This window comes from Ctenopharyngodon idella, chromosome 19, assembly GCF_019924925.1.
Source record: "Ctenopharyngodon idella isolate HZGC_01 chromosome 19, HZGC01, whole genome shotgun sequence".
In the NCBI taxonomy this organism is placed as follows: Eukaryota; Metazoa; Chordata; class Actinopteri; order Cypriniformes; family Xenocyprididae; genus Ctenopharyngodon; species Ctenopharyngodon idella.
The window spans coordinates 28,540,646-28,562,004 of NC_067238.1; the positions used below are offsets into that span (position 1 = coordinate 28,540,646).

Consider the following 21,359-nt stretch of genomic DNA (forward strand, 5'->3'; position numbering starts at 1 on the left):
TGGTGAATACTGTACTCTGGATGATGGTGAATATTCCCAGAAGTGGCCAATCTGCCAAAATTCTCCAAGGTCGCAACAGTACCTAATATGTGGAGTTTCAAAAGATCCCACAAACACTGCAGACATCACCTAAGCTCAGTGTCCATGGTTCTACTGTAAGAAAGGCCCATTTGCACCAAGGATAACTATAATCATAACTATATTAGCATCTACACCAAAGCATGATAATGTTCTGTTTATTCTAAGTGTTTTAAAGTAGAAAGGATTTTGATTGGTTGCCAATGTTTTATCGTTCATCAAAATGGGAAAAACTACAACTATATTGTTCCTCTGTGTTGTTATTGTTGATGTGTATTCTTTTCTTAGAGTTAAAGGGAATTTAAAACTTCATGGTTTTGGTTGTTTGTTATAGTTTTTCATTTTGGTGAATGTAACTTTACTATGCAAAAAATTGATATTTTTGAAGAGTAGCAAGGTAGAAACCACTGCTTTCCAAAACCATCACAGCTCATCTCATGTTTGATAAGGTGATTTTTAAGGAGAATGTCTGATCAGCTGTGCAACTTTAAGCTTAAAGTGGAAGTTAAAGTGTCCCCGCCATTGATGAGTTTTTCCGGCAATCCATGTTTTCACTGTTATACAGTAAGGGGTGCTATTACGCATTTTCTGAAATAGTACAGCATCTCCCAATCCAAACACAAGTGAAGAAGATGATCTGCGTAAACCAGAAGGACAAGTAAGCTAACGTCGTCATCAAACATTCAACATCATATAAATCAAAATGTTACCGAATGAAATGGCAAACTCACAAAGAGGTTTACGTCTGTGCAGGCTTTGAGGGTGTTAGTGTACTCTATCTACTGAATGCGATCCAGACAAAGTCTTTGAAAAAACTAGATTTTTCCAGCTTTTTGTTCCAAATGTTGTTTTTATGAAACTTAACTTACCCACATTCAAGTGTCAATTAAAAAAAGAATGAAGCTAGAATAAAGGGGTTTTTTTTTTTCATGTTTTTGTTCTTTCTTTTGATATTTTTACTGTTTACATATTCATACAACACAATATTCTGGGGGCCATGACATTTTTGTGAATATGATCAAAAATTCTGGCAACATTTTTTAGAAAATGCTGGTGGGGAAAGAGTTAAAGACCAAAATAACATCATATAGGGTTACTAAATGTTGACAGAATATTAATTTTTGTGTGGAATATCCATTTATGTGTAATTGAGTGATGCAGCAATAGTCTAAAACACTGAAGGAATTCCACATCTGAACACCTGAAAATAAGGAGTGCCCTAGTCACAGTCATGACATGAACCCTAGATGATGTGGCAGAACCTGAAAAGAGCAGTTCATGCTTGAAGAGCTCTTCCAATCTGTCAAAGTTAAAGCAGTCTTGTAAAGAAGAATGAACCTAGATTCCTTCACAGAGATGAGCAGGGCTCGTATTGGATCACAGGTGGTGATGCTGACTGCAAACATTACGTTTTGGTTGAAAACGTGTAACAACAATATAGAGAATAGCTACAAATCGAAATCATTCCGGTTGATGGATCTGAACATAGTGTTTACATGAACGCTAAATAAAGTGATCAGGTTGATGTGTGACTGTGTTTGTTTATATGTCACAAGTTTCAAACTGGATTTGATCTTTTGACATGCACACACTGCAGGAATGTACAGTTTGCCGCTTTTGGCACATACTAACCATTCTTCTACCGTTGCTTCTTTTCTTTGTTTTAAAAAGCAGACTTTATTTCACCGATTGTATTTTTATGCTTCAGCTTTGACCTGTAGTGTTTGTGGTTTGTTCTGTAGCCTAGTGTCTTTCATAATTCTAATTTGCATTAAATATTTGTTTTCATAGTTAATGCTCTGACTGAAAGCAGAAGGGATTCTAAATGGGATGCTAAGCCACCAAAGTCTACAAAATTATATTCATATGCAGATAATGAGCATTTGTATGCAGGCCCATCTGCCAAATTTATTTCCTGTTTTGTAGTGACTTAATTTTAAGCCACGTACCTTTGCAGATCCTTGCAGTTAGTCATGCATAGCTCTTCCGAAAGTAAGAAAACTTTGTGTGCTATAATGTTAACTTCCCAAAGGCAGATATTCTGTGGAACCACAAAAACTGTGAGCTGTGAAATTTAATATAAGCCAGTTTAATAGGATGATCATGAAGTGTAAATGGTTGCACCTTTTTCAAGCTTTGTTTTTCCAGGATGTGCGCATTACCAAAGCTAGTGCTGTTTTAATTGGGCCCAGACTTTCAAAATCAGTTAAAGGTACACTATGTAGCTTTTTTTTTTATTATTAGTTTTCTGTCGGTAAATGTATCCAAACAGTTGCTCAACTGTCTGATAAAACAAATAATATATTAAAGTGCCTTGGTGTTTGGGGTAAAGCGGATATGACAGGCGGCGCAATGAAACAGTCCATTACCCTGATTAAAATAGCTGATTTAAACATGGTTGGAAACATTTTTAACATAATTAGAAATGTTTATTGAGCAGCAAATCAGCATATTAGAATGATTTCTGAAGGATCATATGACACTGATGAGTAAAGATGCAGAAAATTCAGCTTTGATCACAGGAATAAATTGCATTTTAAAATATATCCAAATAGAAAACAGCCTTTTAAAATTGTAACATCATATTTTGACAGTGTGACCATGAGATCTCCTGCAGAATCCTAATGTAACTAACAATGACTGTTCTGCACTCATCGTGAAGTGACTTTCAATTGTACACAGTCATTTTTTTCTATCAGCTTTCTCACAGCTGTTTGTCCTCTGGGTCATTATCAGCACAACACCTCTGATGTGCTGTGAATTTTTACGGCTGAAATGGTACTTTTAAGCACGTGTCATATCAGTTTGTATCTTCAGAGAACTTATGGCAGTAGAATTCAATTTATTAATCTTTAATCTCCAATGTATGCATGGTATTAAGCCTAGTAATCCCATTATCTTCTGTCATGTTTATTCTAACAGGAACAGAGTGTTAATCGTAACCTCATTAGTTGATCTCAATGGATAGTGTTAACCTCAGATACAGTTCAGCAATAGTTTGATGCATTTTTTCAATCCCTGAAAGCTTGCATAATTGTATGACTGCATTTACATTTATCCAGTGTGATTTACAAGGGAGGAGTAGTACAACAACTGTCTTGCTATACAATTTGTTCTCCAATCCTTTAAGGTTGCTCAGTCAGGCTACATTGAGTTTGTGACAAGCCTTTTTTCAGGTCTACTTAAATTCTCATTTGGATTGCGATCCAGACTCTAACTTGGCTGCTTCAGAATATTAATATTGTGTTTTTACGCCATTGGCTGTGTAGCTTTGGCTGGATGCTCGGGGTCATTGTCTGATTGAAAAACAAATCTTCTCCCAAGTCGCAGGTGTCAGAATCTATCAGGTTTTCCTGTGGGATTTCCTCCAGGTCTTTCCTGTATTTTGCATTAGGTTTATCCACTAGGAGTGGATGGTATGACGGTATATACCACTGCAACAGTATAATGTGTCAGTATCTTTTATACCTCAGTATTTAAGATATACCTACTTTCAGCAGGCAGGGCAGCTTTAAATTATTTGCACGCAAGAGTGATAACGTAGCAGAGTGGGATGTGAAAATTAAAGGGTGCAACTTTTATCACGTAAACATGGTTTGCATTTCCAAGTAGGCAGTTTGAATCAATCTAAAGTCTTCTGTTATTTTTATTGTTTGTTTCTAGGCTGTTCAATGTGAAGCAGCTGTTTTTGCATTTATGCCAGACTTAACATTTGTTATGAATAATCTTATCTTTTGGTCTGCATCCATCAGGTTTCAAAACAAAAGAGAAAATAATTAAATTAGACCTTTCATTTGTAAAGTAAGTAATTCAGTATATTATTCAAAAATACAAATTACTACATGGTTATTTAATATAGAAACAATTTCTATCTTGAGTTTCCAGCAAAAACTAAATTGCTCATACTTTTGGTCATAACCTCAACCTTCACAAGTCGTCCAGGTCGTGCCGCAGGGAAACATCCTCACAGCGTGATGCTGCCATTACAGTGGGAATGGCATGTTTCTGATGTGTTTGGCTTACACCAAACATCATTTAGTCTGATTTCCAAAAAGCTGAATCTTTGATCTTCCAGCTGGCTTCAGAGTCTCCTGCGTGCCTTCAAAAAAAATAAATAAATAAAATTCAAAGAAATGGTGCACTAGGATTGTTTCAGTTGCATTGAATCTTAACATATCAAGGAGCAAAAATTTACCTCATATCACCTAATATCGTTATAGTCCATTATTAGGTGATTTATGTCATAAAACACTCCACACCGATCATACAGACAGAAGAGTTCATCAATAGTCATTTTGAGTCTTATAACAGAAGTTACACATTTTAAAGACACTAGAGACCCTGCAGCAGACAGGTGGGAGATCAAAAAAGGCTCTCAAAAAAGGCTCTCAAAAAGGAGAGACTGGAAAGGTCAAGGCAATAAATAGAGGGATGAAACTGACCTGTGAGTAGAACTTCTTGGCTAAAGGCATCATGGTGTCGAGATGAGGCTGAAGGAACTCAAACTGCTCTGCCAGAAAAACTCTGCAGGGAAAAAAGGTCCAAATCAGAGAGCACTTTCACACAATCACTACATTTTTACTCGCAGGGAACTGGCTGTGCTGAAAACTAGTTACAGTATATTGGTGAAAATGTGTGATGTGACTTGGATGTTTGAGGGTTACATTTTGTCTGCTTTTATATTATTTTCAGGCATGGATAACACTGAGGCTGAGTGCTGGATAATAAGGGCTTCTATTTTAAGAATATTCAGAGCCTGTAAAAGTATTCGCTCCCCTGAAGATTTTCTTTCATTTAATCATACAGGATTTATTTTGGCACCTGATCAATACAAAAAATATTCTTTCATGTCAAAGAGGAAAAAGATATTAATCACATGATTTTCGTAAGTACCAAGTTCGTATGTAGCAGATGCAATGTTTATTCTGTGTGGATACTGTAGCACTGCGTCAGAATATGCCTACTCCAAACTATTGTATGTAGTAGATGAAAAAGAGTATATGAGCAAATTTTCATAAAACTGTAGGCGAAAAGTACCCAGATGACCTACTACTTCCAGCGAGATTCTGAAGTACACATTTGATGGACACTTTAATATCCCATAAGACCACGGGAGAGGATTTGTGAATGGAAGTGAAGCTTCGCAGCCAGGGCCTAAAACTTAACTTTTTGTCACACCTGAGAGTGCGAGTCCACGATACTGGATGACATAATTAAATAACTGTACACAAAATATTGATTTGACTGAGTTTTAATATTTTATTAGCTCACCGAACGGAAAACTTCGAAGAAAAAACATTGCTAGCAAGCGTTTTAGCTGTCTTCTGTAACCTGGATGAGCCTGTGTTATCTGTTTTCAGCTGTTGTTATCAGGGAATAACATACCACTGGATGGCGCGATTGACCAATCAGAATCAAGTATTCCACAGAGCGGTGTAATATAGTTGTTCTGCAGTATTAACCGATTTTGCGGGAGTGTGGGCGGGACCTTGATGTCAAGGCTCCACTTCATGCTTACTATTGCGCAGACTTGGGCTCCAAGTTCACTATGCTCAGACTCGAGACTCAAGATGTCAGCGCCATATTGGCACGCTGGCGGCTTTACTTACTACAATGGAAGAGAGTGAAGGTGCGTCGTCCATCTTTTTTACAGTCTATGGTTCAAGCGCAAGAAGATATTAAACAGAGCTTAATTCAGTATTCACGCGTTGTCTGAGACGCGGTTTTTCTGGAAGTGTTTTGGATGTTTGCACACAGAAAACTTCCTACACCTAACACGCTTGAATATTTAAATTGGCAAAACTTAAACTTTCGTGACAATGCAGCACTGGCTCGTTCATGTTCTCACAAAATTGCATTGTTAGAATTCACAAAACCGGCTATTGACACCGTTTTATATACTCTCCAACAGCAATTTTTACTTGCATTTGGCACATGGCGAGTGTTAATTTTAGGCCCTGGATGCAGCTGACACCGTAGGTCATATGACGGTAACAACATGGCGGATGTAGTAAGTCCCAATTTCATTCATACCCACATTCATACTTTTTTAATGGTCATGAAGTTTCAAATGTAGCACCTACAATATAGTATGCAATTTCTGATGCAGCACAGGTCTCTATCAGCTTTGCACATCTGGACATTGCAATTTCTCCTCATTCTTTTGAGCAGAACTGCTCAAGCTCAGCAGGTTTCATGGAGATCCAGAGTTTTTTTTCTTTTCCTCAAGTCCACCTATAAATTCTCAACTGGATTGAGACCTGGACTCTGACTTGGCCACTCCAGGACATTTAACATTGTTGTTTTTAAGTAGCTTTGGCTTTACACTTTGGCTTGCTGGAAGACAAATTATCTCCCAAGTCGCAGGTGTCTTGGAGACTCTCCTTTCCTCCAGGATTTCCTCAGCATTAATTCAGACTCTCTATTAGTTTGTACTGTTGATTAGTGCTAAACAAAAAGCCAAATTAGATCCACTATGATTAAATAGTGCAAACAAAAATGACTCAGAGGGGGCTGAACACTTTTACTGTGTTATATGTGTAAGTTTAAGATGTCTCTGTAGTTGGCATTTCGTTTCACATTTCATCAGACGTCGTGTACTGCACATCCCCTTGGGTTATGGTCTTTTAAAGGTCATTACATGGACAGATTGATTACTATGGACAGTGTTTTTATATATAGTACAATCAGATCAAGGATTTCTCTTACATCCTTCAACATAAATATGCTTTTGGAAGATATTTGTTCTGACCTCACTGAAAGGATGAATGTCATATAGTGGCCATATAATTGTATTGTTCTGAATATATTACACTGGACAAGAGATCAATATTGCTTTGAGCTTTGAACATGGTGAAAATGATGGCCAGGAAATGACCTCAGAATGTATGTTTTGCTATTATACGGTGTCTCACCTGATCTTTCATATTTAGACTAAAGAGCAGAGACAGTTAATAGACTCTGGTCAGAATTCATTGATGCTGAATTGCCTGATATTTGCTTTTCCAGCATTTATATTCTCTGGAAAGAAAAGTGAAAGCTGGCAATTGACGATTCTTTGAATAGACGGCATTTATTTTAAGTATTTTTTGGAAATAATGTAAATAACTATGTCTTTACTATAACTTTTGATTAATTTAATACATCCTTGCTGAATAAAAGTATTCATTTCTTTAAAAAAAATCTTACTGGGAACAATGTATTTGTTGTTTTTTGTTTTCCCCACCCACGCATATATATTAATTAACGTTAAACGCTCTCATAAATCTGTAAACGATGCATGCGGACTGGATTGGATCTCTTTTTAATTCTTCAGGGAGATGTCTAGACATGTACCAAATCAAGTTTTATGATTAATTCATGCTGAATGTAATACACACATCCGCAAAGGCAGCACTTCAGCGGTAATCGCATATGACCTGAATTGGTTTGTGTAAGGATGTTCGGAAATAAGGCTTTGAATATTAATGATGGAGTAACAAAGATCAAATCGCATTGCACTGTTGTGATATCCCAAACCAATTTTCATGTTTTGCAAGGTGATTCCTCAGGTTCATGGGAGCTATTTTCACAACACCTAAATTTTAGAACAGATTGTTTTTTGGCCTGCTCTGAATTGTTTGCAGTTTTTGATGAAAAGGATAGGTCTCCTGAAAATGACAATCCTGTCGTCATTTACTTAAATTTCTATATATCCTAATTATTGTTAATATGTAATTCATTTTTCCAGGAGCTCTTTGCTTCTACCTTCAATTAAATTGCTAACAGTGATTGTAAATTAATTGCCTAAATTATTACATTATTAGCTAACTGCATTCTCCAAATTGTAATGTTGACATGCATTCTCTGTAAAGCTGCTTTGAAACGTATTGTGAAAAGCGCTATACAAATAAATGTTCCACAACCATTTGATTTTCTTCCATCCGTCAATCACAAAAGGAGATGCTCACAAAAAAGTCAGGAAGTTCATGCTGGTCTTTTCCATAGTGAACATTAATACCTTTTATTTTTAGGTTTTTAGATTTCATATTAATTTTCTTTTAATTTTTAAGTAATTTTGGTATGTGCTTTTGTATGGAAGCTTGTTTCCGCCACGGAATAAAAAAAAGAAGATAATTTCAACTTTTTTCTTGCAATTGCAAGTTTATATCTCTCAATGCTGACTTCTTTTCTCAGAACTGTGAGTTATTCTGAGGGGAAAAAGACTGGCTTTTCTCTCAAAATTGCGACTTTAACTCACAATTCTGACTTTATAACATGCAATTGCGAGTTTGTCTCACAATTCTGACTTTTTTTACGGTTTCCCATAATCCAACATGACCTGCCAGAGGGAGCAAGCTAGTTTGAACGAGAGATGCAGTTTGCAGCTTTCTTATTCCTACTTTAACAATTATTTCATGCTGTTTGTAATTTTTTTCCTTTTTATTTTTTTTTTACTAAAAAATTAAAAAAAAGATTTTACTAATCTTTATTATATTGTGGGCTCAACTGCCATGCACTATATAGGGATTAGTGAGCGAGTGAGTGATTTCGGACACAGCTCAAGTTTTTGTAAATGAAGTAAATGTTAATAAATACACAGCATTTGTTAGTTTGGGTTAAGGCTCTCTGCAGAGTCATTCTGTTACGTCGTGGTTTTCTTTGGTGAGTGTGTAGGGCTGTGCCATTTGGCAGAAAGCTCTATTAATAATGGTTATTAAGGACTGTAAGGATGTTTCACCTTACAAACCCCACTTGCAGGTACAGGATTGTGGGAAAGCAGAAGCGTGTGGAATCCAAAATTAACATATGGGCAAAGCATTAGCATTTGGTGGCAGAACTCACAGTTCCTCATTAAATTAATTTTTTGCTTGTTTTATGCTGTTTGGTCTCATTTTACAGCTCATTTATTCATTACTTTTATTGTAACTCTAAACCTCTGAGGTAGTCTTCCACTTTCCGGTAACTAAAAGCAGCTTTGACTTACTTAATATTGCAAAATAGTGTTACATTTTGTTCATGTCCAGCAAAAAGAAAGGAAATTTCAAAGGAAAGCTTTTTCTTCTAAACAAGCTATTTTTCTTGATAATTGCAGTATGTTGAGAATTTTTGTGGTTTTTGGTTGAAAACAGCAGCTAGTAAGTTCCAACACTACATGTGCAAATTTCTGATTTTGAAAAGCATGCCACGCATATTATTAAACCTCTGTTCATTTTGTTTGCTTAATAAATTTGCAGTTCCATGGAATACTGACAGTATTTTACTGAACACCGTATTCACTTGAGGGATTATTTCTGTCCTGTTACTTTCATTCGGACAGGATGAGTCTAAATGTTTGCTGTTGTTTCTGCAGGAGGCCGGAGGGGAGAACGCAGGTCCTCATGCGTCTCCTGAGGAAAGGAAGGAGAAGGTTCCCAGTCCTCATCTCAGTCAGCTGGTGGTCCTGACGGCTAGCGATACTCTCTATGGTTTGGCTGAGAGAGTCGTCGCCACTGAATCACTGTAAGCTACTATAAACTGGCTTACTAAAGAGATAGTCCCACATAATATGAAAGTTGTATTTATTATTTTATTTACTCACCCTTCTTTAAACAAAATACTAAACCTGTGCTGGAAGTGTACATAAACACTTTGCATAAACATTTTGTGTGAACTATTGTTTTTAAATTTCAGCAGAGTGCATTTAAAAAGAGATACCAGCCATATGCATCATATATCCAGCTGTATGTGTGACGTCTCCGTAGCTGAAGCACAAAAATGAACACATTTACATAAAAAAGCTGGTTGACTCTGTTCTTGTGATCAAGCTTACTGTTGCTAGGTGTTAAATGTCTAACCCCAGCAGCCTCCTTTCAAACAAGCCTGTCTAACCCAATCAGTCATATCACTGTGGTTGTTATCTAATCAGCAGACCCCATTAAGCCTTGCTTTCCTCCCGATGAGTCTGCAGAGGTGGGCTGAGGCAGCTTTGGCAACAGCCAGCGGAGTTCATTTCATTAAGTGATGTGGCACCGCAGGGGCTGATGAGAGCTACCTGAATTCCCACCATAATTCCAAAGAGCAAGTCGTCAGACCTCCAGTCCACGTTTTAACTTCCAGTCCTCATATTCTGACCTTTATCTCTTTCGACTGATTGTTCAGCAAGACGTTAAGCCTTTGTGAAACAGCAGGGAATGCTCCCTTGCAAATTCACAGAAAGAGTTTGATCCTCCCTATCCAGATGGCGTTCGATTTGTGCCAAGCATTGTGCTGGAGAACGTTTTCAAAGTCTTAGAGTGAAGACGGATCAGAAGATCCAAAGCCTGGAAAAGGTTCTACTTAGGAAAGAATGGCTGTCTGCTTCCACCTGATGCACAACAACTCAACCACATTGAGTCCTCAAAGCGGTGAAGATCTGGGCTCTCCTTGTGGAACATGTACATGCTCAGAATGCACTTCACTCAAAAACACTTTTTTTTTTTTTTTTTTGTGAAGGTTAGAGGCAGTGCAACCTCTTATTTGCCCCCTATCCTCCCCCTTCACTTCCTTTCTTAATGGAATAATCAATGAAGGCTGCAGAGTCTGAGCAGAGAGCAGGCGTGAGGGTGTGAGAGATAAGCGACAAAACAGGGTCTCTTGTTACTTTCTGAGTGTTGTATTTATGCAAGCATAACCATACGAGCCTTAGATTATTCCTTATTCCATTGACACCACCACTGGTGAGACAGCAGACCTTTTTTTTCTCGTTCCGAATCAAATAATCTGATTATTAAATATAGAACAATGGGACAAAAACAAGTGACCTCTTACTCGATTAAAAATCAAGCTCTGGTTCCTTTTACCTCCCACATAAATGCTACATATTCAGATGTAATTTGCTTCTGCTCTGATCATGATGCACTTGATTCACTGATTACCTGCACATTTATTTTTCCTGTTCGAGTTGGAAAACATTGTTGGTGGCTAATCAGGTCTCAGTGATAAGGACTTTTGTTGTTGTTGTTGTTGTTAAGCTAATTTGAACGTAGTTAAGGTGTGATAAGTAGATTTTGAAAAACATTGTTTGGAAGGTAGTCAGGCCGACACCAACAACAAATGTGTAACCAATCAGCATTAGGGGGCGTATAACGGCCGAGGAGACAGAACGAGTAAGAGGGAGATTTGAAAAAAAAAAAAAAAACTGCAGAAAGAGAGATGATGAGACACAAAACAAAAGAGCTCAAAAGAATATCACTGGAATGAAGGTTTATGACTGGGCAAGATCTTTAGGACCCGCAAATGGTTATTTCAAATTGTAATATTTAGAGTAAGTGTTAGTGAATAGTTTTTACTCTATTTTGTTTTATTTGATCAAATAAATGCAGCCTTGGTGAAAATAAGATACTTCTTTCATAAAGATAGTTCAAAAATAGTTCACCACTTCTAAACTTTTAAACGTTTATATACTGTATAGATACATTTTGGATGATATTTTAAGTGTCTAAAAGAAATACATTTGTCATTAAATGTTTTCTCAAAACAAAAGACAAAGAATTTGATTCATAAACACACTTTTCTGCATAAAAATATTCAATACTTCACAGAAAACCGAATGTTTAATTTTGAAAGTTAAACATTGTAATTGTTTAATGTTGCTTATATTATGCATGTGTCTTATAGCCAAAGTCCCTTTAAGACAAGTCATTTCACTCGGCGGCCATCTTTGAAATGCCTCTCGGGCATCTCCTATCTCTTTGAATGAGGAAACATCAAATTCTCTAAAGCTGTTTGCCAAGCTTTCGATTAAATTTCATATTTGAAATCACCAATGAAATCTGACAACAACTGTCTCATAAATTTTGTGTCTAAACGCTCGAATCATGACAAAAAAACAGTATTTTTCAGGCTGGATCAACCTAATGCGCATGCGCAGTCCTAAATGCGCGTCTCTTGTGCCTCATTTTGGAGGTGTGCGTCTGACTGTTTCTATAGAAACCGGAGCTTCTAACGGCCGCTGCAGTGACGCGATGACTTTACCAATCGTGATTGGCTCTTATTTATAAAGCTTTCATATCAACTCTAGTGTTCATTAGGTGTTATATGCAAATATTTGGACTCTTATTGCTCATTGAACTCTTATCTCTGTATGTAGGCTGTCATTAGCATAAATTATCTGGTGCCTTACTCCAGTGGTGGATGGTGAGCACTGACTCTTTATGAAGGTCCCGGTTGTACACAGCCATTGGCAGCAGTAGGAATCAGTGATTTATAATTACCTCTTCTCTCAGTTAAAGAGGCTTTTTTCTTTTTTCTGCAGAGTTTTGTTTTGATTCCTGGATGCAGTTGATTTGCTCAGACAACATAAATTAATTTTATGACGGTGTGTGCCATCTTGTTTTTCAAATTTTAGGTTGCAAGACAAAACAGAAAAAAAAAAATCAATTCAGCAGTTAGAAAATTATGCTAACAAATGGTATTTTCCTATCTCATTATTGCAATGGCTATAAAAAGTATCCACCCCATGGTCTTTTTCATGTTTTGTTCATTTATCTGTCTTTAATGTGTTTAATACTTCAAAAATGGTCAAGGATAAATTTCACCTGAGGTGCATAGCCAATGGCTTTTAATTTTGACAAAAAATGTTCTCTGTATATCAGTGTCAGAAAGTCCTCTGTGGTTCAGTGTTGCAATTTTCAAAAAGACGGTGAATTCTTTTTATAGAAACTGCAGCTCTTAATATAGAAGCTCTTATATTTAGCATTCAGTCTCTGTCTGTAGCTTGTGTCTGAAAAAAATGAAAGCAGGCAAATGTAGGGCTGAAAAATGTAAGACTTGAACTTCCTAGTCACATCACACTTTTTTTTTCTCCACTGTAACTAGTTTTCAACACAGCCAGTTCCCTGCGGGTAAAGACATGTAGTGATTGTGTCGCTCTCTGATTTGGGCCTTTTTTCCCTGCAGAGTTTTTCTGGCAGAGCAGTTTGAGTTCCTTCAGCCTCATCTCGACACCATGATGCCTTCAGCCAAGAAGCCCTTCCTCCAGCAGTTCTACTCACAGGTCAGTTTTATCCCTCTATTATTGACCTTTCCAGTCTCTCCTTTTGAGAGCCTTTTTTGATCTCCCACCTGTCTGCTGCAGGGTCTCTAGTGTCTTTAAAATGTGTAACTTCTGTTATAAGACTCAAAATGACTATTGATGAGCTCTGCTGTCTGTATGATCGGTGTGGAGTGTTTTATGACATAAATCACCTAATAATGGACTATAACAACATTAGGTGATATGAGGTGTAATATACTATAGTGCCTTGCAGAAGTTTATTGAATTTGTGCTCTGTGATATGTTAAGCTTCAATGCAGCTGAAACATATACACTATTTCTGTGTTTTTTCATACTTTCTCCACATCTTGCTGGATATTATTACACATTTTACTAGTATTATGCCAGAATTTGTGTATTTATTTATTTTGTATTTTTGCATATTTAATTTAAATGTAAATTTTGTATCTTCACATCCATACATATTATTTTTCTTATTTTACATGTGCTGTAAAAAATTACAATCAATAAATCATGACAACATGTACATTAAAGGTGCAGTGTGTAAATTTTAGCGGCATCTAGCGATGAGGTTGCGAACTGCAATATAGAGAAGCTACGGTGGCCAACACAGGACAAAGATGTCGTCGTCTGAGATAGCAGAGAGTAGCCAGTCAAGCGAACGCGCTCTGTAGAGCAGTTTGTCCGTTTAGGGCTACTGTAGAAACATGGCGGCGCAAAATGGTGACTTAACATGTGTACCCGTGGAACAAGGGGACCCGTGGTGTGTGTAGATAAAAATAGCTCATTCTAAGGTAATAAAAACATAATGGTTCATTATGTAAGGTCTTTATACACCACTGAAAACATAGTTATGTATATTATATTGCATTTCTGCAGATAGATCCTCCCAAATTTTACACATTGCACCTTAAACTCAAAAAGTCAAAAGTAATTTACCTAATTTCAGCTTAATTTTTAAGTTATGCAAGTTTCAATTAGGCAAGATTTTTTTTATAAAATTAGTGGAAATTACTTTTTTGATTATACTTACAAATTTAAGGCAGTAACTGAACTTTTTAAGTTGAACTGGGGACAGATGTGGCCTAATGGTTAGAGAGTCGGACGGGTTCGAGTATCAGTACCGGCAGGAAATGTAGGTGGAAGGAGTGAATGAACAGCACTCTCTTCCACTGATATTACTCATATAGCAAGGCACCTAACCCCCAATCACTCCCCAGGCACCACTGCGAAAATGGCTGCCCACTGCTATGGGTGTGTTCAATACTCACTGCTGCTGTGTGTGTGCACTTGGATGGGTGAAATGCAGAGCACAAATTCAGAGTATGGGACACCATACTTGGCTACACTTTATAAATTGATTCCAATTTTATGGCATATATGTCCTTTTTATGGCTCTCCTTATTATCCATTGCTTAGAATTGAAAGTATCATTAAGAAGTAAAGTTGTACAATAGAACTTCCAGGATTCTGGGATTTCAGGGTTTATTTTTCAATGATTACTTTTGTTCAAAGCACTTTGGCCAATGGTTATGTACTCTAGGCATTCTTTGTTTTGACCTTTTCTATGCTCTTTTCTCTATAGACTGTATCTACAGCCAGCGAGCTCCGCAAACCCATTTACTGGATCGTGGCGGCCAAAGCCATAGATTATGAACAGATGCTGTTACTGATGGCGGGAGTGAAATGGGACATTAAAGAGATAATGTCACAGCACAACATCTATGTGGATGTCCTTTTAAAGGTAATGTGTTTGTGAGGTCGTGCAGTGGATTTTATGTGTGAAAATCACGCATTGCCTCCTCTCTGTTTATTTTCACACTAGAGGAGAACGCACTTAGACTTGCATCAATAAAGATTAGCCAACCACATATCCTTGGCTTCTCTATAGGCAATTACAACATGGTTTGTTTAGTTTTAAGGAAACTGTCATGCCACAGTAGCAGGGCATTGCTGACATGTCCTATCGACTCATCTGCTGTACTCACCTGACAGGGCGCAGGATGATCGAAATGTGTGGTGTCAGAATGTGTGTGTCAGAAGGTTATCCAGAGGTCTAAAGTTAAGGTTGACATGCTGCGTTTAACTGAGAGAGACAGGCAACTCCTCAAACACTGTACAAACACTCACTCAAGTGACGGATGTGATTATGGGTTGACTTTGCTGATGAGGTGAGGGAATATCAGCTCCTGAGTGTTAGAGTCTGGAATTATTTATTATTTATCTGCAGTTTACATGACATACTGTCATGTACTGCATAAGAGGAACATTATTTCTAACTGTAACACATTACATTATTGCATTACTCCTAAAAATTGATTTAGTTATAAACTGTAAAAAAAATAATTTGACAACGCTAATATATATGGGTCAATGACGTGACGGGTCTTTTTTTTTTTTTTTTTTTTTGTCCAGAGGTCTTAATAATAATAAAAAACAAAGATCTGACATCCAAAGTATGTAAGGTAGTACAACTAGATCTCTCTTATTGAATCCAAAAGGTTTTAATTATATTTTGCTACATATAAAGGTATTTTAAAGATTTTGAAGTGTCAAAAGGTCATTTGGTTTAACTGTCCTAAGGCCAATACAGCCATTTCATTTGTGATTAAAATATCTTAAAATGTAATAAATGTATATATTTTTTATTCTGGCATGATTTTATAACATTATATATCAAAATAGTGCAAAATGGTATTAAAATGATGTGTAGAAGTCATTGCTTTGCTATGAGAAAGAATGTCTGGAAAAATGAATGTCATTGATGTCATTCGGAGTAACCAATATAAAGGGACCATTTTGGATCAAGTCATGCGGTCAATATCATGTGACGGGATGTGACATCATTCAGACACCTGCAAAGGACCGCATGGTCATGAAGCAAAGTAACTCTCTTTTAACTATTTGAAAAATTTATGTTTTCACTTGTTTATACACAAGTCCTGAAACATCAGGTCATTCGGTACAACCTCTATAAAACATGGAAAATGTAATATTTTAAAAACTTGTACTAAATATAAAATGTTTGATTGTCATTTTGCTTGCTAGCTAACTAGCTAGATATCAGCCTGTTAGCATTGTTCAAAAATATCGTCATTCGGTATAACCAAAAGTGTCATTCGGTAAAACCGAAATTTTGGTTAACCCAAATGACTTTTTTGTTGACAAATATTATCCATCTTGTAAAAAAATGACAAAAGCAGTGTTAATTGATTATAAAAACCACATAATCTCATTGTTAACACTTAATAAAACTTCAAAATTAATTATATCTCCGTTTTTTTTTTTTACACTTTTAAAAACCTCATTCGTCAATGACCCATATACATGTATATATACATGTAACTTTGTTATCATCAGTATTTGATTTCTGAATGAATGGCAGCACTGGCACAACAGATAAATTCTCATCAAGTGAAATCAAGTCTAAGTGTGTAGTCATGTGCAGTGGACCTCATGTTGTTGAACCTGTGCCCACTCACACAGCTGCATGTTTAAAGTGAGATAATTCAGGTTAAATGCTGTTCCTCTGGGTGCTGATGTGGAGAGACTTGTGGGATCTGAACTTTTGAATGAAAGCCCAGTACAGCTGTCACTGTCACCATTTCACATGCAGCACATTACAAATACATAGAAATGCTACGTCTGTGTTATAATATTCTGGCCCAATTGTGACTTCTACTAAAGAAAACAAACAAGTTGAAGCCCACAACGAGCAGGCGTGATTGATACTGTTTACCCTAAGGTTGCTAGTTAGCTTTCTTCATGCAGATATTTTTTCCACCATGCCTAATGACTGTGCCTCATGAATACCCCTAGATTGAAAGATCACGGCTATCAATTATTTGTCAGGACCTGAATTATTTAAATAGTCAGGCTTTGGGAGTCACATGCAGAATTTGAGGGGCAAGTTTAAGAGTGGAAAAGTTATCTCGTGTCTCAGTTAAGTATCACTGGACTGAGGGTGTCTCATTCCTTTGCATGTCCACATCTCTTCTTTAACCTCCGCTCATTAGCCCATATGAATTTTGCGTGGGGTTAGGGAGAGATTTGAATGGCTTACGCATATATTGAGACAAAAAAAGGCTCTGAGAGCAGATGGGGTTTCACAATTGAATTATCTCTTTGGCTTATTTGCTGAGGAAGCTCGCTGAATTCTGAAATATGCATAATCATGTGGATTTACATAAGTTCCTGATCCGCGCTGCAAAGTTTTAGTGGGGAATGTAATGGAGCTTGGCTGCTAATGAAGAAATGAGGCTCACCTTTGTGCGTCCACTAAGCTGAGTGAAGCCGCTGTGCCCGTTTCTCCCAGTGCCATCGATGTAACCCTGCGCCAAGTCTGTTTGTTGAAGCCAATTTGTCTGGGTTTGCCAAGCTGGCTGAATTAATCATGCAACTGCGGAAATACTGCAGTGACTCACATTGACTCTTGCTTTATTTAAAATAACCATAAAAATGACGTCCAGGTGCCTGGGTACATAAAGGACATTTGCTTATATATATTAATAATTGGTACAATTATTTGCCTACATTATAGAGCAGAAAATGCATTTTTATTTGTCTCTGCCATGTACTGTGTGAACCGATTCTTATTTCTATAGGGTAACAGTATGCTGTTAATTTTTCTGCTTAAAGGGGTCCTTGATTATGATTTCACTTTTTTTTTAACTTTAGCTAGTGTGTAATGTTGCTGTTAGAGCATAAACAACATCTGCAAAGTTACGACGCTCAAATTACAATGCAAAGGGAGATATTTTCCTTTACAGAAATCACTTTTTAATGACTATAATTTGACATCACAAACCCTAAAATTTAAATAAACCCTGCCCCCGGGAACACGCAACAAAGGGAGTGAGGCCAAGAGTTGTAGTAGAGTGTGGTTGCCTGCTTTACAAACGAGGGTCAATTCAACACTGGATTTGCACAAAAGATTAACATGACGGCACATGCTAGTCGATGAGTTGAATCAACTCCACAGCAACTACATAAATTTTCCATTCAGAAACATCCAGTTGCATTCTAAAAGTTGTAACTTCTTCCTGAGTCTCTCCATCAGTGTCCGACTCCGGTTTCAACAATGTAAGGCTGAACACTGTTTTGGCTGCGTGAGATTCTCCAGCTTTGTTATTGTTGAGCAACCGAAGCGCGAGCTGTTAAAACTCCTTCTTCTGGAAAGGGGGCCGGGAGCAGCAACTACCTCAAAAGCACATACAGTAATATTACAATAATAATGAACAAACAACTTAGAGAGCTCGTACCTGACTGCTGCAGATTAATTTCGGTGTTGATACTGTTGTTGCCATCTCTTAGTTATGGTAGTTAAGGCATGAACGCAGCATAAGCTTATTGTTTTGATTCGGTAGGAACTGTAAAAGGTGGCTGCTGTTTGTTTGCGGTGCTCCGTGACCGAAGTCTGTGTATATAAACTCTGCATAGCATGAAACGTGCTGATGACGTTTGATGTCTGCGCGAACAGGGTGCACGAGGGTATGTAAAAACATTCGTTGACAGGCAGGTAGGACATTGTATTTTTTCATTTGGACCAAATAGAATAATTGGATGAACATTTTATGGTCCTACGCCTTCCACAGCTGATATATATTTATAAAAATACATTTAGACTGTTTAAAATAGTGATTGCTATCAGGATATGAGAAGACTATCAACCAGTATTACAAAAAAGGTTTCTCTAGAGAATCACCTATTGCACCTTTAAGTGGGCGAGACAGCTTACCGATGACACCTTTTGCCTTACTCACCCTTATAGATAATGCTGGAAAAGAGGTGGAGAGATTAATTCCTCTCTATTAGGAGCAAATTTCAGAACTTGTTCCACAGCTTGCACAAATTCTGAAGGTTAAATGAGATTCTTTGCTTTGCTTTTTCTGCGGATTGATTTATACGACTGATACTGTGACCGTTCAAACCAATACAGATATCTGCTCAGAAGTGATATTTCAGTTCTTTAGGATGTAAGTGGGTTAAACCTCTGTAGTACAGCACTGGAGAGGTTTTTTTTTTTGGACTGCAAGTAACGTAAAATAAGTAATCCGATTACTTTTTACAAGTAACAAGTACAGTAACGTATTACTTTTAAATTTACAAAAGTTACTTTTTCAAATAAGTAACGCAAGTTACTTTGTTTTCCTATTTATTGACTTACACCTCTCCTGTCCCCATGCTGAGAGAAATCGAGAATAAGTGCATGATGGTTATCGTAGTTCTAGCATGTATTTACTCATCTCACTTGCACAAAAACAGATTCACTATTCCTCAGAATGAATAAAAACAGTGAAATGCAAACTCACAATATTACACAAACCTGCAGTAAGTAATGTTAAATAACACAAATATACTTTGTATTTAATCTCACTTTATTAACCAATTTGACCTTTGTTTGAGCTGCGCCCTCTTCTGTACAGGCTTGAATTTGCATTTCCTTCAGCCTGAGGCTTTTTTTATTGAAAAATAAACAAGCAAGCCCAGCTCAGGTCAGAAAAAGTATGCATTATTTTCCATAAAAAGTAACTAAGTAATATAATTAGTTACTTTTTTAGAGTAACACAATATTGTAATGCATTACTTTATAATGCATCAACTTTCCCCAACACTGGCTGCAACGCTTGTTAGAAATCGAAACCTGTGACTCCTTTCGATTTGCATTACTTTAATACTTATCAACATGATTGAGAGCAAATAATCTATGTTTGCTGTGATTAGTTTCTCAGTATCAATTCTTAAACTGTCTCATACAGGGCCTATAAATTATAATTAGATACTGAGAAACCGTAATCTTTAGACCAGCAAAAGGCATTCTTTTTAAAACCATATTTCTAAGTTGTAAAATAAACTGGATGTTTTAAAAAATAAATTCAGAAGATTAAAGGTAGCAAAATAACCTGGACAACTTGCACAGCAGTTTTAGTGCTCTTGGCTTTGTATCAACATTCAAGGTGCAAGCTCATGGTACATGTGGTCCTTGGCTCTCGAATGAGCCATATGTCATTGTGTTAAGAAAGTTATGGGCGGGTTTTCCTGTCACAAGTGAAAGAGAAATGGGCTCAAGCACAGCTGAATCAACACCTCCATGAGCAGGCAGCTTATACAGTACAGGTTTTTGTATGTGGCAAGGCTTTATCCAGACATCTGCACTGCAGGGACTTAGAGACAGTTTCTTTGAATAACCTGAATCCTGTAGGTTTGACAACCTGGCCTGCCAGTATGGCTCCAGTGAACATTTATAGACGGCTGTTTCCGCTTCTCTGATTCTGTAATTAATTTACACCTTTGTTGGGATTTCTGGATTTGAGCAGCATGCTAAAATAAAGCTATTTCTAGCCTGTTCATGACCTCTCATGCAGATGGTTTCAACACCACCCAATAAGAATGCTGATGGTTATGGTGAATTGTTAACAGTTTAATAGTTTAAAACACAAGCCAAGTTCTTGGAAATGTGTGTATTCATGAGGGTTTCATGTAGTTTTTAAAAACTTTCAGGTCATTTTTTTAAGAAATGTTTCAATTCAGTGTACTGTGGTGTAACCATCAAGTAAAACAATAATATTTTCCTTGTTGAGTGTACTTTAAGGTTAGGTCCTTAACTCAATTTCCTTGAAATCACATCATTCTCTATAGGGCACAGCTGATTGGTTCCTGCTGTATCAGTATCAGTAATAATGAGCTCACTGCTCAACCTTCAAATATTAGTTAGCATTTTCTGTAGCAGTTGCAGCGCGCTTTCAGAAACCCTTCACCATCCCCATCTCCACCTGTACAGATCTGCTATGGATAATTTATTTTGTACAGCAGCAGCATGTCTAACTTGCTGACAGCAGTGTGTCATGTATGTATTGACAGTAGCAAGTCCCGTATTTGCTCTGCAGCAGCAGTAGCAGTGTAACAGATCAATTCCACCAAGACCAAACATATCAACATTGTCATATCCATTACCATGTCAAACACTCTGAGAGTTGTCATGTGCAGAAATATTGTGTATTATTCATTCATAAATATCATGTTTTTGAGGACGTTGGTATCTGGACAGTTTGAAAACCCTGACATTTTTTTGCTTTATGCCCCTCCAAAAATATCAAAATGAATTGTAATTCAAAAATTAAAAACATTCTCATCACATAAGAGGTGTATTTAAGTCAATGCATGTATAAATTGAATTTGTAATGTTTATTTATTTTACTTCTTTTTTTTTTTTTATTAATTAATTAATAGATCCAGACAAAAAATGTGTGTCATGACATTTGACCCTTATGTCATAAACTCTTTTCTG

General features: G+C 36.9%; 1 protein-coding gene and 1 long non-coding RNA gene across 6 annotated transcripts in view; one reads left to right on the forward strand and one right to left on the reverse strand.

Annotated features, from left to right (window-relative positions):
* Positions 1–21,359, forward strand: part of vps50 (VPS50 EARP/GARPII complex subunit) — a 135,959-nt gene that overhangs the window by 104,103 nt on the left and 10,497 nt on the right. For 4 of the 5 annotated variants that reach the window (XM_051872198.1, XM_051872200.1, XM_051872199.1 and 1 more), the window contains 3 exons: positions 9,410–9,558; positions 12,976–13,072; positions 14,658–14,816. In XM_051872198.1, the coding sequence (XP_051728158.1) occupies positions 9,410–9,558; positions 12,976–13,072; positions 14,658–14,816 (405 nt within the window). Of the gene's footprint in view, positions 1–9,409; positions 9,559–12,975; positions 13,073–14,657; positions 14,817–21,359 lie in introns of those variants that run through there. The other variant, XM_051872206.1, reaches the window with a different exon arrangement.
* On the reverse strand, positions 1,004–9,387 carry LOC127500756 (uncharacterized). Its single transcript, XR_007926413.1, has 2 exons — positions 4,521–9,387; positions 1,004–4,177 (listed from the first exon to the last, which is right to left on the reverse strand). It is a non-coding gene; the product is annotated as an uncharacterized LOC127500756 (long non-coding RNA).